A 17722-nucleotide genomic window follows, 5' to 3' on the forward strand; every position below is an offset into this window, starting at 1 on the left:
TGGGTGTGTGCGGGGGGGGGTGTGTCTCTGGGTGAGGGGATGGTCGGGTGGGTGTGTGCGGGGGGGGAGTGTCCCTGGGTGAGGGGATGGTCGGGTGGGTGTGTGCGGGGGGGGGGGGGGTGTCCCTGGGTGAGCAGTCAGTGCGTTTACCTGAGGTGTTGGTCCCCGTCCTCCAGCCCACCTCCGCCATGTTGCCACCGGCCTGTAGCCGCACGCGGTCGCCTCCGGGGGCACCCTCCACACGGACCACCTGTAGGTCTGGGAGACAGGACGGAGGTCAGAGAGGGTCAGAGAGGTCAGGCCCTCCACCATCAGCATCGTCCCCTCCATCCCTGGCATTACCCCCTCTACATCCCATACCACCATCCCTCCACCCCCCCTCCCCCCCTCCATCACCTGTATCCACCTGGACTATCTTTGGTCTACGCCCACTCCACACTCCACTCCACTCCACCCGCTGCAGTGAGCTGGTTCAGGCTGAGCTTCCTCTGTGATTGTCTCCTTCCCCCTCCCTACCCGAGGGTGGGAGACCCTTCAGCCCATCGCTCCCATGCCAGCTCTTGGCTGTAGGGTAGTGACCCTCGGGCCCAGATCAAGGGTGACCAGTGACCGATGGGGGAGCGGGTGACCTGAGCTGAGCTAAGCTGAGCTGGGCTGAGCTGAGCTGGGCTGAGCTGAGCTGGGCTGAGCTGAGCTGGGCTGGGCTGAGCTGGGCTGGGCTGGGCTGAGCTGGGCTGAGCTGGGCTGAGCTGAGCTGAGCTGGGCTGGGCTGGGCTGAGCTGAGCTAACTGAGCTCGGCTGGGTTGAGCTGAGCTGGGCTGAGCTGAGCTGAGCTGAGCTGGGCTGAGCTGAGCTGAGCTGAGCTGAGCTGAGCTGAGCTGGGCTGGGCTGGGCTGAGCTGGGCTGAGCTGGGCCGAGCTGGGCTGAGCTGGGCTGAGCTGGGCCGAGCTGAGCTGAGCTGGGCTGAGCTGGGCTGGGCTGAGCTGGGCTGAGCTGAGCTGAGCTGAGCTGAGCTGGGCTGAGCTGAGCTGAGCTGGGCTGAGCTGAGCTGGGCTGAGCTAGGCTGAGCTGAGCTGGGCTGGGCTGCCACCCCTTTCTCCCCCGTACCGCCCCTCTGTGGGTTTACCCATCTCCTCGTTGGCGATGATCCTGGGCCTCTCTGCGGGGCCGATGCTGCCCCAGGAGAGGGCAGCCTCCTCCACGCCCGTCAGTAGGAGGGAGGCAGACTCGATCCTCTCCTCCCACGGCGTGTCCTCCCACTCGGAGCGGCCGGCCAAGATCCCGCTCGAATACGCAATCACATCCTGCAGTACAACAACCCCATCAGTCAGTGCTGTGACCCACCCCTCTCCTCCTCAAGTCTAGGACGTGGAGAGGATGTTTCCACTTTTCTTTTTAAACCAAAAAATAGATTTATTCCCGTATTTACAATATTATTTACAAATGAAATTCCTCAAAACAAAGCCACCGCCAGAGATCAAATAATACAAATATTCGGAAACGACTATATCACCATCCTTATTAAGGACACATTCCACCCCCCCCCCCCCCCCGTGGTGCCCAGTGGTCCCAGAAACCCCCCAGGGTGCTTGTGTACAGGGCGTAGTCCCTGTCGAACACCACCCGGGCACGGAGGTGATCCCGGTAAAGGGGCAGGCAGCCGGCTCGGACAGTGCCCTCTTCCGCCTGGCACCGTGACCCACCGATGGCCAGCTTGGCCAGGCCCAGAGGATGTTTCCACTAGTGGGAGAGTCCAGGACCAGAGGCCACAGCTTCAGAATAAAAGGACGTACCTTTAGGAAGGACATGAGGAGGGATTTCTTTCGTTTAGTTCAGAGATACAGTGCGGAAACAGGCCCTTCGGCCCACTGAGCTGTGATCCCCGCACACTAACACCACCCTAGGGACAATTTACACATTTACACCCAGCCAATTAACCTACAAACCTGCAGGTCTTTGGAGTGTGGGAGGAAATCAAAGATCTCGGAGAAAACCCACGCAGGTCACGGGGAGAACATACAAACTCCGTACAGACAGCGCCCGTAGTCGGGATGGAACCCAGGTCTCTGGCGCTGTGAGGCAGCAACTCTACCGCTGCACCACCGTGCCATCCTAGTCAGAGGGTGGTGAATCTGTGGAATTCATTGCCCCAGACGGCTGTGGAGGGTTTATGTTTTAGGCAGAGATAGGTAGATTCTTGATTAGTGCGGGTGTCACAGGTTATGGGGAGATGGGATGGGAATGGGGTTAGGAGGGAGAGATGGATCGGCCATGATCAGTGCTCAGGATCGCATGGTCTCAGGGTGACGATTGCTCACCTCTGGTGGTAATCCAGTGCCCGCTCCCTGGCACAATCCGTCAAACAGCCGGCTGGTGTTGGAGGCCCTGGCACAGATCTCCTCCCAGGGTGCATGTGGCTGGAGGGACACAAGCGGGTGGGTAATATACCTCCTTGTGTGAGGGGGAGGGGGAGTCGGCGCCGCTCGCTGGTGCCCTCTGTGGGCATTGCCCGGCACTACCGCCCCTCGCTCACTCCTCCCCACCCACTGCCTGGCCTCTGGTGGGCATGATGCTCCACAACGCATGGTGCAAGACCCAACAGTGTCGACCACCCCTCACCCCACCTGTACCCACCCCTTACCCACACCTGTCCTCACCCCTCACCCCACCTGTCCGCACCCCTCACCCACCCCTCACCCCACCTGTACCCACCCCTTACCCACACCTGTCCTCACCCCTCACCCCACCTGTCCCCACCCAGCAGCACTCACAACCCCCTCCTCTCCCCACCCCACACCACCTCCGCTTTCCCACCCCTCCCTTACCTCTCCCCCTGCCCCCTCCCACCCTCCCCTCCCCCCCACCTGCCCCATCTCCTCCCCTCCCCCTTGCCCACCCCTAGTGAGAGTGTGCTCAATCCCCCCAGACGTTACCCTGCGAGGGGCGATGGTCAGCTGGCGGTGCTGGGTGGTGCTGGTTCGGGGGTCCAGGGCAGTGCTGGGACCCCCGCTGGGCAGCCTGGGCTCGGGCTCTCTGGCTGTGGTGACCCCGCCGCTCCGGCCAGTCGGGGCTGCCGGCCCGGACACTGAAACACAAGAGAGGGAGGGGTTGGCTTCAGGTTAGTGTCTGTGGCTGCACATCCCATTAGCCCCAGGGTCTGGCTGACCAGTGGTGTAGTGACCAGTGGTGTAGTGACCAGTGGTGTAGTGACCAGTATGTGAGGGGCAGGCGTGTGGAGGAAGGAACCGCTGATGCTGGTTTACACCGAAGATACACAAGGGGGCAGCACGGTGGCGCAGCGGTAGAGTTGCTGCCTCACAGCGCCAGTGACCCGGGTTCAATCCTGACCACGGGTGCTGTCTGTACGGAGTTTGCACGTTCTCCCCGTGACCTGCGTGGGTTTTCTCCGGGTACTCCGGTTTCCTCCCACACTCCAGGTTTGTGGGTTAATTGGCTTGGTATGAATTGTAAATTGTCCCTAGTGTGTGCAGGATAGTGTTAGTGTGCGGGGATCGCTGGTCGGGAAGAATATGTGGGTTGAAGGGCCTGTTTCTGCGCTGTATCTCTCAACCAAACTAAAATGCTGCAGTAACTCAGTGGGACAGGCAGCATCTCTGGAGAGAAGGAATGGGTGACGTTGGAACCCTTCTTCAGCCCAGCCTGTGGAGGGGCAATGATTGAGGTGACTTAAGGACCTCCTGTCCCATCCCTTCCCATCCAATCCCCTTCCCATCCCATCCCAACCTTTTCCATCCCCTCCTATTCCATCCCTTCCCGTCTCAAACCTTCCCATCCCATCCCCATCCCCGTTCCATCACTTCCCATCCCAACCCTTCCCATCCCAACCTTTTACAACCTATCCCATCCCAACTCTTTCCATCCCATCCCAACCTTTTCCATTCCTTCCCATCCCTTCCCGTCCCAACCCTTCCCATCCCATCCCCGTTCTATCCCTTCCCGTTCCATTACTTCTCATCTCAACCCTTCCCATCCCAACTTTTCCCATCCTATCTCATCCCATCCCTTCCTGTTCCATCCCTTCCCATCCCAACTCTTCCCATCCTATCCCATCCCTTCCCATTTAAACCTTTCCCATCCCAACCCTTCCAATCCCATTTTGACCTTTCCCATCCCTTCCCGTTCCATCCCATCCCATCCCTCCCCGTACCCTGGTACACTTGGCCGGACAGCGGTCCCGCCATTCACTCGCTCCCTCTGCTGGGGCCGGACACAGTAACCGGTCCCTGGGCCGAGCCGGCAACGTGCCCATCCCGTTCCACGCCACCGCCACTCCACAATATTCTGTTTACAAAGCCCATATACACTTGGCTTCAACAGCGGGAGATCAGGCTGGTTTCATTTTTCACGGAGAGGTTTCAGCTACAGGGAGAGGTTGGACTGAAGAAGTCACAGAGCTGCCAGTGGAGGTAGTTGAGGCTGGGACTATCCCAACGTTTAAGAAACAGTTTGACAGGTACATGGACAGGACCGGTTTGGAGGGATATGGGCCAAACGCAGGCAGGTGGGACTAGTGCAGCTGGGACATGCTGGCCGGTGTGGGCAAGTTGGGCCGAAGGGCCTGTTTGCAACACTGTATCACTCTATGGGTGCTGGAGTAACTCAGCGGGTCAGACAGCATCTCTGGATAATATGGATAGGTGAACTTTCATAAGTTCATAGGACATAGGAGCAGAATTAGGCCATTCGGCCCATCAAGTCTACTCCGCCATTCAATCATGGCTGATCTATCTCTCCCTTCTGCCTTCTCCCCATAACCTTTGACGTCCTTACTAATCACAAATCTGTCAATCTCCACTTTAGATGTGTAGGGAGGAACTGAAGATGCTGGTTTACACCGGAGATAGACACAAAGTGCTGGAGTAACAGGCAGCATCTCTGGAGAAAATAAATAGGTGATGTTTTGGGTTGAGACCCTTCCTCAGCCCTTCTCTCCAGAGATGCTGCCTGGCCCGTGGAGTTACAGCATTTTGTGCCTATCTTCACTTTAAAAATACCCAATGATTTGACCTCTACAGCCGTCTGCGGCAATGAATTCCACAGTTTCACCACCCTCAGCTTTGTGTTCGGACTCTTCTTCGGGAGGGGGGGGGGGGGGGGGGGGGGGGGGGGGTGGGGGGTGGGCGGAGGGGGGCGGAAACTAGTCAATTCTTCTGAACTTGAACAGACTTGGATTGTTTTCTTTGCAATGCCAGAAATTGAGAGGAGATCTGATAGACGTTTATAACAGAGGCACAGAGAGGATAGACAGTCACAGCCTTTTTTTGCCCAGGATTGTAAAGTCAAAATCTAGTGGGCAGAGCTTTAAGGATGAGAGGGGCAAAGTTGAAAGGAGGGGTGAGGGGCAATATTTTTTAGACAGAGGGCGGTGGGGGGCAGGTGCCTGAGGTACCTATCCCGCCATTGCTGGGCACCTGGGCCATTTACGCTCTTCCCCACCAGGGGGCAGTGGGTAACTGGGCACCCATGGTGATAATGTGATGGTATGTACAAGTGGATCAACTCAAGGACAACTGTCCTCACAGAGTCATCCAGCTGAGATTTGCATTAAAAAAACATTTGTCGGGCGGCACGGTGGTGCAGCGGTAGAGTTGCTGCCTCACAGCATCGGAGACCCGGGTTCCATCCTGACTACGGGTGCTGTCTGCACGGAGTTTGTACGTTCTCCCCGTGACTGCGTGGGTTTTCTCCGGGTGCTCCAGTTTTCTCCCACACTCCAAAGACGTACAGGTTTGTAGATTAATTGGCTTCAGTAAAATTTTGTTCTATGGGCTATAGTCCATGGTCTATATCTATGTCTAAGTAATCTAGAACAGAAACTATGTTCCATGTTCCGTGTTCTGTGTTCCATATTCTGTGTTCCATGTTCCATGTTCCATGTTCTGTGTTCTATGTTCTCTGTTCAATGTTCTATATTCTATATTCTATGTTCAATGTTCAATGTTCTATATTCTATGTTCAATGTTCAATGTTCTATATTATATGTTCTATGTTCAATGTTCCATGTTCTATGTTCTGTGTTCTATATTCTATGTTCTATGTTCTATATTCTATGTTCCATGTTCCGTGTTCTGTGTTCTGTGTTCTATATTCTATGTTCTGTGTTCAATGTTCTATATTCTATGTTTTATGTTCTATGTTCAATGTTCCATGTTCTATGTTCTGTGTTCTATGTTCTATATTCTATGTTCTAAGGTCTATGTTCTGTGACAGCAGTACTGTGAAACACCTTCACCAGAGGGACAGTGGTGGTTTGGGTGGGCAGTTCACGGCCCCTTGTAATTGAGGATGGGCAATAAACCCCGGCCTTGCAGGCCATGACCAGATCCTAAGGTCAAGGTCCACAAACCACTCCTTCCCTCAGAGGCACCCCCCCCCCCCCCCTTCTGCACAACACTCCCCGAGAAAAACACAGAATAACTGTCCTCTCCTCGCACTGCACCCCCTGCCTTGTAGATCTCGAACACCACCTCCCAACAGGTGACCCTGGGCTTTCCATGCAGGTGTCCCATGGAGTTATGCCACCTCTTCACCTGTATGGCTGCAGACTCAGAGTTCAATTTTAGCTTAGTTTAGTTTAGAGATACAGCACGGAAACAGGCCCTTCGGCCCACTCAGTCCGCACCGACCAGCGACCCCCACACACTATCCTACACGCACTAGGCCAAGCCAAGCCAATTAACCTACAAACCTGCACGTCTTTGAAGTGTGGGAGGAAACCGGAGATTCTGGAGAAAACCCACGCAGGTCACGGGGGGAACGTGCAAACTCCATACAGACAGCACCCGTAGTTGGGATGGAACCCGGGCCTCTGGCTCTGTGAGGCAGCAACTCTACCGCTGCGCCACCGTGCCACCCCAATTCTGACCAACTCTTCATCAGTGGCCACCAGTCATCATTTTCATCTCAATTAAGCCCTATCCTTCCAACAGGTATGAAATATTACTCGGGGCTTATTAAAACGAAGGGATTAGATCGAGGGCGGATGTAGTGTGAGGTATAGATATCCAACTCCAATTCCAAGATACACTAGTGCAGTCCAAAATGAGCAACAAGGTCACAGAGGTGACAGTGGAAGATGCACAGACCCGCTTCCCCTCCCTGTCCCTCTTTGTGAATTAAATTAGGTTATTCACGCAGGGAATATGCAGATGGAGAGCGGAAAGGTGCGGTCTTCTTCAGTAAGTATCCATTACCTGGCTCAGGTGTGTGTCTGTTCCCTAGCCCAGGTGTGTGTCCAATACCTGGCCCAGGTGTGTGCCCAATATTTGGTCCAGGTGTGTGTTCAATACCTGATCCAGGTGTGCGTCCAATACCTGGCCCAGGTGTATGTCTGTTACCGGGCGCAGGTGTGTGTCCAATACCTGGCCCAGGTGTGCGTCCAATACCTGGCCCATGTGCATGTCTGTTACTGGGCGCAGGTGTGTGCCCAATACCTTGTCCAGGTGTATGCCTGTTACTGGGCGTAGGTGTGTGTTCAATACCTGGCCCAGGTGTATGTCTGTTACTGGGCGCAGGTGTGTGTCCAATACCTGGCTCAGGTGTGTGTCCAATACCTTGTCCAGGTGTGTGTCCAATACCTTGTCCAGGTGTGTGTCCAATACCTTGTCCAGGTTTGCGTCCAGTACCTGGCTCAGGTGTGTGTTGGTTAGCTGGTTCAGGTGTGTGTTCATGACCTGATTCAGGTGTGTGTTCAATAATCAATCCAGGCGTGCGTCCAATACCTGGCCCAGGTGTGTGTCCATTACCTGGTCCAGGTGTGTGTCCATTACCTGGCCCAGGTGTGTGTCCATTACCTGGCCCAGGTGTGTGTCCATGACCTGGCCCTGACGTCCTTTCAGTGATCGTGTCAAGCGTGTTCCCGCTTCCAGACTCAGGTGAGTTCCAGTGACCAGACATGTTCACGTTGCCACCACCAGGTACAGGGGTGCTCCAATGGCCAGGTACTGCGGTGTCACCTTGTCGAGGGACAGCGGTGAACCCTCGGCGTGATACAGGGGCACGCCTTTGGTGAGGTACAGCAGTGTCCCCTCGATGAGATACAGAGGCGCTGCCGTTGTCAGGTGCAGTGGCGTTCTCTCTGCCGGGTAGAGTGGTCTTCCAATGGGCAGGTACTGCAGAGTCTCCTCGCTGAGGTAGATGAGAGTCCCCATGCTGAGCTGCCGCCCGCTCTCTCAGTCTCGCCTGCCTCCCGCTCGGAACCTCTGTGGAAGTTGAAAACGGTGAGGACCTTCAGCAGGTTGTGTGCAACCACAGTGCATACGGCCACACTGGGACGCACCGGGCTTTAGATAATGCCATCTCTTAGACACTGCCAGAAGGTCATGCCAACCGCTGGTTAAAGCAGCAGAGGACCTTTGTGCCATTTACAGGAAGGAATTGGATCCAGTCCCTCACAAATATTTTTGGTGGCAATTCTGCACAAACCACAGGCACAGCGGTAGAGTTGCTGCCTCACAGCGCCAGAGACCCGGGTTCCATCCTGACTACGGGTGCTGTCTGTACGGAGTTTGTACGTTCTCCCCGTGACCTGCGTGGGTTTTCTCCAGAACCTCCGGTTTCCTCCCACACTCCAAAGATTGTTGGTTAATTGGCTAGGTATCATTATAAATTATCCCTCGTGTGTGCAGGATAGTGTCAGTTTACGGGGATCGTTGGTCGGTGTGGACTCAGTGGGCCGAAGGGCCTGTTTCCGTGCTAAATTAAACTAAACAAGATCATCCCTCGTTGATCTCGCTGGTTCTTGGAGGAGAGGAAAAGAATCCAGAGAGGAGGGACAGGCAGCATCTCTGGAGCAAAGAGGACAGTGCCCTTTAATTTATCATATTTTAGATATTTTTAAGGCGGAGATTGATAGATTCTTGATTAGTTTGGGCGTCAGGAGTTGTGGGGAGAAGGCAGGAGAACAGGGTAAGGAGGGAGAGATTGATCAGCCGTGATGGGCCGAAAAGTCTGTTTCTGCACTGTATCTCTAAACTAAGTTAAAATTGAACCCTGAAACTGTGGCCACACAGGTAATGACTGACGTAACACCATGGGACACCTCTGTGTCCAGTCCAGGGTCACCTGTCCTGAGGTGGTGTTCCAGCTCTACTGGGCACGGGGTGCAGTGAGGGGAGAGGACAACTGCTTTGTGTATTTAACTAAACTAAACTAAACTAAACTCAACTAAACTCAACTAAACTCAACTAAACTCAACTAAACTCAACTAAACTCAACTAATCTCAACTAATCTCAACTAATCTCATCTAATCTCATCTAATATCATCTAATATCATCTAATATCATCTAATATCATCTAATCTCAACTAATCTCAACTAATCTCAACTAATCTCAACTAATCTCAACTAATCTCAACTAATCTCAACTAATCTCAACTAATCTCAGCTAATCTTAACTAATCTCAACTAATCAACTAATCTGAACTAATCTCGACTAGTCTCAACTAAACTCAACTAATCTCAACTAATCCTAACTAATCTCAACTAATCTCAACTAGTCTCAACTAAACTCAACTAATCTCAACTAAACTCAACTAATCTCAACTAATCTCAACTCAACTCAACTAAAAACGAAACTAGACAAAACTGAACTAAATGCAAAGTAAACAGTTCTTGAAGGCCATGGCCACAGGTCTATGAAGTGTTAGAGCCTAGGAAATATTTGGTGACCTTCCCAGCTTGGAATCTACTGGCCTGGTGATGTGGGAAGAGGGAGGGGAGGTGGAGGAGGTTGGCGTTCAGTCAACCTGTGCCCTGGAGTCACAGATCATAGAGTGATACAGGGTGGAAACAGGCCCTTCAGCCCAACTTGCCAACACCGGCCAACATGCCCCAGATGCACTAGTCCCACCTGTCCGCATTTGGCCCTATCCCTCCAAGCCTGTCCTACCCATGTACCTTGAACCTACCATGGGCAGGGAGTTGAAGTGCAGTGATCCCTCTGTGAGTCCACGCTTACACCCAAGCCTTACTTACCTTCACACCTTGTTGGGTCGTTGACGTACATCTTGAACCCTGGCAGACAGATGCAGTTGTAGCTTCCCTGTGCATTGATACATTGTTTGTTGGGTCCACATTTATTGGCATCTTCAGCACACTCATCCACGTCTGAAACAAACAGAAGGCAGCATTGAAAACCGAGGAAGACCCAAAGTGCTGGAGTAACTCAGCGGGTCAGGCAATCTCTGGAGAACGTGCATTGGTGACGTTTCTGATTGGGACCCTTCTTCAGGCTGATGGAGTGAGGGGTGGGGGGAAGCTGGAAGAGGTGGGGGTGGGACAAAGTCAGGCATCGTAGCCGGGTCTCCCACGCTGTGCATTGTGACCTTTGTAAAACCCACCAGTAACTTCTGCAGTCTGAAGAAGGGTCTCAACCAAAAACGGCGCCTATTCCTTCTCTCCAAAGATGATGCCTGTCCCGCTGAGTTACTCCAGCATTTTGTGTCTACCTTCTGCATTCCTTCCCCCACCCTCTCTCCCCTCCCCCACCCGAGCCGTCCTACTAATTCCACTGTCCACATCCCAGTATCCCTCTCGTTAGCACATCTTCCCCAGCCAACAATGGACCATTGTGGGCTCTACACTTCCTGAGGTAATCTGTTGCCGGACCTGTTTTGTTTTGGCTTTTTCTCGCCTCCATTTCCCCCGCTCCCTCTAACATCTATTTTTCCGGTCGGAAGAAGGGTCTCGACCCGAAACGTCTCCTATTCCTTCGCTCCATAGATGCTGCCTCACCCGCTGAGATTCTCCAGCATTTTTGTCTACCTTCGATTTTTCCAGCCTCTGCTGTTCTTTCATAAACACCACAGGCACTGGGGACATTTTACAATTTGAATGAAGCCAATTAACCTACAAACCTGTACGTCTTTGGAGTGTGGCTGGAAACCGGAGCACCCGGAGAAAACCCACGTGGGTCACGGGGTGAACATACAAACTCCGTACAGACAGCACCCGTAGTTGGGATTGAACCCGGGCCTCAACTCTACCGCTGCGCCACCGTGCCGCCTGCTTTTAAATGAATTCCGTCAATCCCTACCCCGGAATTTTCAGTGGAAGCTCATCCCAATGGAAGTTCCAAGCAGCAGTTTCCCTTTTCTTGGAACGACCGGCTTCCTGACATTGTAGCACTCTGCCTGTCCCTGATGTTAAAGTTAATGTCAACACTGCACGGCCCATCCGAAGCAGAACAAAAATAACAAAACAAAATATAAGGCCAGAAACTCGTCCACAGTCATTGACATCAGTCGAAGCAGAGTACACCACTCAGATACGACTAGATAGATCATTTAGCAATCCCAAACCAAAATACATTTTTATGCACCAGTCAGAGGTTATGGGGAGAAGGCAGGAGAATGGGGTTAGGAGGGAGAGGTAGAATCAGGAGTAGGCCTCAGGCTAGGGTTGCCAACTTTCTCACTCCCAAATAAGGGACAAACAGTCAAAATACGGGGGACAAATTCCCGACGGCAATTCGTTGACTGACTCGGCCGTGGCTGGGTGAATGATGAGTTGGCCCGGGTGCTGGACTGCACACAAAGCCCAGCCGGCGGACCAGCTGAGGAGTTTTGGCCCGGGCGCCGGACTCTGCGAGCGAACTGATGGTCAGCCATGAGAAGGAGAGATGATGGTGGTGTTGGCGGTAAGCGGGTTCGAAGGTCGGACAGCTGGCCGGGCTGCCGACCGACGGGGCCACGGGTGAGGCGCTGCTGCTGCTGCTGCTGCACTCCATGGGCTGCACTACATCAGGACGGGTGAGGCGGGGCCGGATGCGGCGCTCCGACCCGACAGTCCCCTTGACCCGAGTAGTAGCAGTCAAATACGGGACAAGGGCGGTCCCGTACGGGACAAACCAATTTAGCCCAATATACGGGATGTCCTGGCTAATACGGGACAGTTGGCAACCCTACTTCAGGGACACTTTCATCCCAGCTGTTATCAGGCAACTGAACCATCCTACCACAACCAGAGAGCAGTGCTGAACTACTATCTACCTCAATGGTGACCCTCGGACTATCTTTGATCGGACTTTGCTGGCTTTACCTTGCACTAAACGTTATTCCCTTATCATGTATCTGTACACTGTGGACGGCTCGATTGTAATCATGTATTGTCTTTCTGCTGACTGGTTAGCACGCAACAAAAGTTTTTCACTGTACCTCGGTACACGTGACACTAAACTAAACTGAACTTGATGGGCCGAATGGTCTAATTCTGCTCCTATCACTTATAAGTACCTTCAATTGAACAGAGTTGGTACTGTCAGCTCAAGTTACCAAGTCCTGCAATCACCCTAAAGATCTCAGTGCGGGGCGGCACGGTGGAGCAGCGGTAGAGTTGCTGCCTCACAGTGCCAAAGGCCCGGGTTCAATCCTGACCACAGGCGCTGTCTATACGGAGTTTGTACCTTCTCCCCGTGACCTGCGTGGGTTTTCTCCGGGTGCTCCGGTTTCCTCCCACATCCGAAAGACGTGCGGGTTTGCAGGTTAATTGCCTTGAGTAAATTGTAAACTGTACATTGAATGGCGGAGTAGGTGAGACGTGCCGTTTGGCCTAATTCTACTCCTGTCACGTACAACTTTATGACCTGCTCTGGCTTCCAATGCACATGTTAGTAAGAGATTGATTTTAACTCACCAATGCAGTCTTGCTTTGTCTTAAGCAGGTATCCAGGTCGGCAGGGCTGAGCTCTTACTAGAAGTGTCAACACAGCATGGCCAAAGTACAGAGCTGTCAAAGGACACAAGAAAACGAGATTGAAGTTTGTATGAAAGAACTGCAGATGCTGGTTTAAATCGAAGGTAGACACAAAATGCTGGAGTAACTCAGCGGGACAGGCAGCATCTCTGGAGAGAAGGAATGGGCGACGTTTCGGGTCCAGACCCTTCTTCAGACCCCGACAATCCTTTCAGGATAGTCAGAGGTTCACTTGCACCCCCTCCAACCTCATCTACTGTATCCGTTGTTCAAGATGTGGGCTTTTATACATCGGCGAGACCAAACGTAGACTGGCCGATCATTTAGCTGAAAACCTTCTGAAGAAGGGTCTCGACCCGAAACGTCACCCATTCCTTCTCTGCCGAGATGCTGCCTGTCACACTGAGTTACACCAGCAATTTGTGTCTATCTTTGACCTTGATATAGCAGCTCCAGAGTTGAGGGCTTGTTGTGTGAGTCACGATTGGCCAGTGGCTCCCGGAATGCGGTAGAATAAGGAGGTGAGCTCATTCACCCAGCAAGGTTGGGCAGGAGCGGACAGCTTTGATGCTTGGAGCGGGAACATTCCCAAAATTGTTCCTAATTGTGAAGCTATTTCCTAAAGAATTCCAGATCCCCTTCAGGAATATTTGACAAAGGAAATTCAAATCAGCAACTTGCGGCATCATTTGATTAGAGCCAAGCAGAGCTCGTTTTTATTCTGAAGATACACACAAAAAGCTGGAGTAACTCAGCGGGACATGCAGCATCTCTGGAGAGAAGGAATGGGTGACATTCTTTAGACTCCATAGCAAAAGGATTTGAGTATAGGAGCAGGGAGGTTCTACTGCAGTTGTACAGGGTCTTGGTGAGACCACACCTGATCTGAGGAAATACATTCTTGTCATAGAGGGAGTATAGAGAAGGTTCACCAGACTGATTCCTGGGATGTCAGGACTTTCATATGAAGAAAGACTGGATAGACTCGGCTTGTACTCGCTAGAATTTAGAAGATTGAGGGGGGTTCTTATAGAAAGTTACAAAATTCTTAAGGGGTCGGACAGGCTAGATGCAGGAAGATTGTTCCCGATGTTGGGGAAGTCCAGAACAAGGGGTCATAGTTTAAGGATAAGGTGGAAATCTTTTAGGACCGAGATGAGGAAAACATTTTTTAAACAGAGAGTGGTGAATCTCTGGAACTCTCTGCCACAGAAGGTAGTTGAGGCCAGTTCATTGGCTATATTTAAGAGGGAGTTAGATGTGGCCCTTGTGGCTAAAGGGATCAGGGGGTATGGGGAGAAGGCAGGTACAGGATACCGAGTTGGATGATCAGCCATGATCATATTGAATGGCGGTGCAGGCTCGAAGGGCCGAATGGCCTACTCCTGCACCTATTTTCTATGTTCTATGTTTCTATGTTTCCATCTTGTTTCAATTACCATTTAAAATGAGAGAGAGTTAAGAGTTAAGAGTGTTTATTGTAACATGCGGTGACAATGGAGCGATGGCATTCCTACTTGCAGTGACAACAGGCTTGTATAAATAGTACTCATAGATAAGGTATAATTTAAAACAAAAAAATTAATTGATAACCCAATACTAGTGGAAACTCTGTCTGTGCGGAGTTTGCACGTTCTCTCCGTGGCCTCGTGGGCTTTCTCCGGGTGCTCCAGTTTCCTCCCACAGAGTGTGAGAAAGATCAAATTATCAGGCCACAGGGATATATGATGACAAACTGGACTGGTGGGGTCAATCTCCTGGGAGCTAGCACAGGTCCAAATGGGCTGAATGGCCTCCCCCCCCCCCCGCGCTATACCCAACAAACAGAACCTCAGTATAGGAAGGTTGCTACAGGGTGCTCCAGTTTCCTCCCACACTACAAAGACGTGCAGGATTGTAGGTGACTTGGCTTCGGTGAATTGGCCCAACAGTAAAGGAAGAGCATTGCCTGGTTGGGTTGGGAGGGAGGGAGGAGCGGCCATTTCTGGTCTCTGGTTCAGAGTCCTTCTGAAAAAATCCTCGATAACAATACAAGGAAACAGGAAGTCTCCACCTTTGTGACCTTCCTCTGTGGAATGTTATTTTATTGACTACACAGTTGCCGGTTGTATTCAGACTGCAAGTCCTCAGAGCAGATTGGTGGTGCTGATAGCTGAGAACTCTGGTGGGTTTTGCACACTGAGCGACACGTTCGTTTGTGTTCCGTGCTGGATTCAAAGTTTAAGCCAAAGCAACTGGCTTAGATTAGAGATACTGCGCGGAAACAGGCCCTTCGGCCCACCGTGTCCGCACCGACCAGCCAACCCCTCCACTTTAACACTATCCTACACACACTAAGGACAATTTAGATTTATACCAAGCCAAATTAACCTACAAAGTGTGCGTCCTTGGAGTGTGGGAGGAAACCGGAGCACCCGGAGAAAACCCACGCAGGTCGCGGGGAGAACGTACAAACTCCGTACAGACAGCACCCGCAGCCAGGATGGAACCCGGGACCCCGGCGCTGTGAGGCAGCAAAACCAGTATCTAGAAGTACTGGAGGACTTTGGGAGGAATTCCGATGATCTGTAATGCTGGAGTGTGTAAAATTGTGTAGGAAGGAACTGCAGATGCTGGTTTAAACCGAAGATAGACACAAAAAGCTGGAGTAACTCAGCGGGACAGGCAGCATCTCTGGAGAGAAGGAATGGGTGACGTTTTGGGTCGAGACCCTTCTGAGACAGAGAATTCCACAGACTCACCACTCTCTGTGAGAAAAGGTGTTTCCTCGTCTCCGTTCTAAATGGCTTACTCCTTATTCTTAAACTGTGGCCCCTGGTTCTGGACTCCCCCAACATCGGGAACATGTTTCCTGCCTCTAGTGTGTCCAAGCCCTTAACAATCTTATATGTTTGAATGAGATCACCTCTCATTCTTCTAAACTCCAGAGTGTACAAGCCCAGCCGCTCCATTCTCTCAGCAGATGACCACAGCCTGGATCAAGAGGACAGTGACTGGTGGGACCTGGAAAACAACTGCATGCTTTATCCAGATGTTGGTGAACAACTGAGTTTCCATAGAAGGGTCCCAACCCGATACGTCACCTATCCATGTTCTCCAGAGTTGCTGCCTGTCCCGCTGATTTGCTCCAGTTTCTTGCGTCCCACCAGATGGGGTTTCTCCAAGTGCTCCCGTTTCCTCCCACATCCCAAAGACATGTAGATTCGTGGGTTAGACAAAAAAATGCTGGAGTAACTCAGCGGGACAGGCAGCATCTCCGGAGAGAAGGAATGGGTGACCTTTCGGGTCAAAACCCTTCTTTGGTTGGCCCTCTGTAAACATTGTCATGGCTGATCATTCACAATCAGTACCCTGTTCCTGCCTTCTCCCCATATCCCCTGACTCCACTATCTTTAAGAGCTCTATCTATACTCTCTTTTGAAAGCATCCAGAGAACCGGCCTCCACTGCCTTCTGAGGCAGAGAATTCCACAGATTCACAACTCTCTGGGTGAAAAAGTGTTTCCTCATCTCCGTTCTAAATGGCCAACCCCTTATTCTTAAACTGTGGCCCCTGGTTCTGGACTCCCCCAACATCGGGAACATGTTTCCTGCCTCTAGCGTGTCCAAACCCTTAATAATCTTATATGTTTCAATAAGATATCCTCTCATCCTTCTAAACTCCAAAGTGTACAAGCCCAGCCGCTCCATTCTATCAACATATGACAGTCCCGCCATCCCGGAAATTAACCCGGTGAACCTACGCTGCACTCCCTCAATAGCAGTATCGTATCATAAATTAAATTAAACTGAACTAAAATAACTAAATTAAAATGAATTGAATTGAATTAAATTACATTAAATTAAACTAAACTAAATTAAATTAAACTTACAGGAGTTTGGGGGAGAGGGGTGTGTTGGCTGAGATGGTGTGGGTAGTGAGGAGGGTGTGGGAAGGGAGAGGTAGGGGTGGGTATTAGTGGGCAGAGGGGTGAGACTGTGTAAACTGCCGCTGTGTGTACTCACCCCAGAGCAGCTGACAGTGACTCCGGGTCATGGTAGCTGCTGCAGGACGGGTCGCAGCCGCAGACGTGCGGGCAGACGTGCAGGCAGACGGGCTGCCCCTCGCTGCGTGTAGCAGCTGGGAGTCTCGGCACTCACACACTGTCTGGCCCAGCACCAACTTCATGCAATAACATCCAGGGTGAAAACACCAGGACCTGACGGATTTAGTAATGAATTTTATAAATGTTTTTACGACACAGTGACCCCACGTCTACAGAAAATGTATACATACGCTTTTAAAGAACAAACAGAATCAACGATCACACTAATACTTAAAAAAGATAAAGATATAGAAGAACCAGGATCATACAGAGCTATTGCTTTGTTAAATACGGATCAAAAAATAGTAGCGAAAATACTAGCTAGAAGACTAAGTCAATATGTCAGTAAATTAATAAATAAGGATCAAACGGGATTTATACCTAAGAGACACTCATTTAATAACCTGAGACGTCTGTTTAACGTAATGCACTCTCACAAACCTCAAGAACAAGAGTTATCTATCATTTCATTGGACGCAGAAAAAGCGTTTGATCAAGTAGAATGGGATTATATGATTAAAGTATTGCAAAAATTTCAAATGGGAGAGAGCTTCATCGCATGGATAAAATTGTTATATAACAAACCCGCGGCTAGAATATTAACTAATAATATACTATCTACGAAATTCCAATTATCAAGGGGCAATAGACAAGGATGTTCATTATCACCGCTATTATTCGTTCTGGTAATTGAACCTTTAGCTGAAAAAATGAGAACACATCCTGACATCTACGGTTATAATACAAAACATTCAAATAACAAAATATCCTTATACGCAGACGATGTACTACTGTATATCACAAAACCCCAAATCAGTATACCAAACATATTAAACCTAATTGAGGACTTCGGATCTTTCTCAGGATACAGAATAAACCGGAACAAAAGCGAAATTATGTCGATAAAACCGAAAGCGTCAACAC

At 51.2% G+C, this 17722-nt stretch overlaps 1 protein-coding gene across 2 annotated transcripts in view; it reads right to left on the minus strand.

The window, feature by feature from the left end:
* Positions 1-16863, minus strand: part of LOC116991980 (adhesion G protein-coupled receptor E1-like) — a 36059-nt gene extending 19196 nt beyond the window's left edge. The window contains exons 1-8 of one of the 2 annotated variants that reach the window (XM_033051007.1): positions 16719-16863; positions 12655-12747; positions 9997-10128; positions 7575-8222; positions 2934-3085; positions 2319-2417; positions 1127-1304; positions 151-258 (exon numbers count right to left, since the gene is read on the minus strand). In XM_033051007.1, coding sequence (XP_032906898.1) covers positions 151-258; positions 1127-1304; positions 2319-2417; positions 2934-3085; positions 7575-8222; positions 9997-10128; positions 12655-12747; positions 16719-16749 — 1441 coding nt within the window. In that variant the 5' untranslated portion in view covers positions 16750-16863. The remainder of the gene's footprint in view (positions 1-150; positions 259-1126; positions 1305-2318; positions 2418-2933; positions 3086-7574; positions 8223-9996; positions 10129-12654; positions 12748-16718) is intronic. The other variant, XM_033051008.1, reaches the window with a different exon arrangement.
* Between the last annotated feature and the right edge of the window lie 859 nt (positions 16864-17722).

Source organism: Amblyraja radiata, chromosome 35 (assembly GCF_010909765.2).
Source record: "Amblyraja radiata isolate CabotCenter1 chromosome 35, sAmbRad1.1.pri, whole genome shotgun sequence".
Classification (NCBI taxonomy): domain Eukaryota; kingdom Metazoa; phylum Chordata; class Chondrichthyes; order Rajiformes; family Rajidae; genus Amblyraja; species Amblyraja radiata.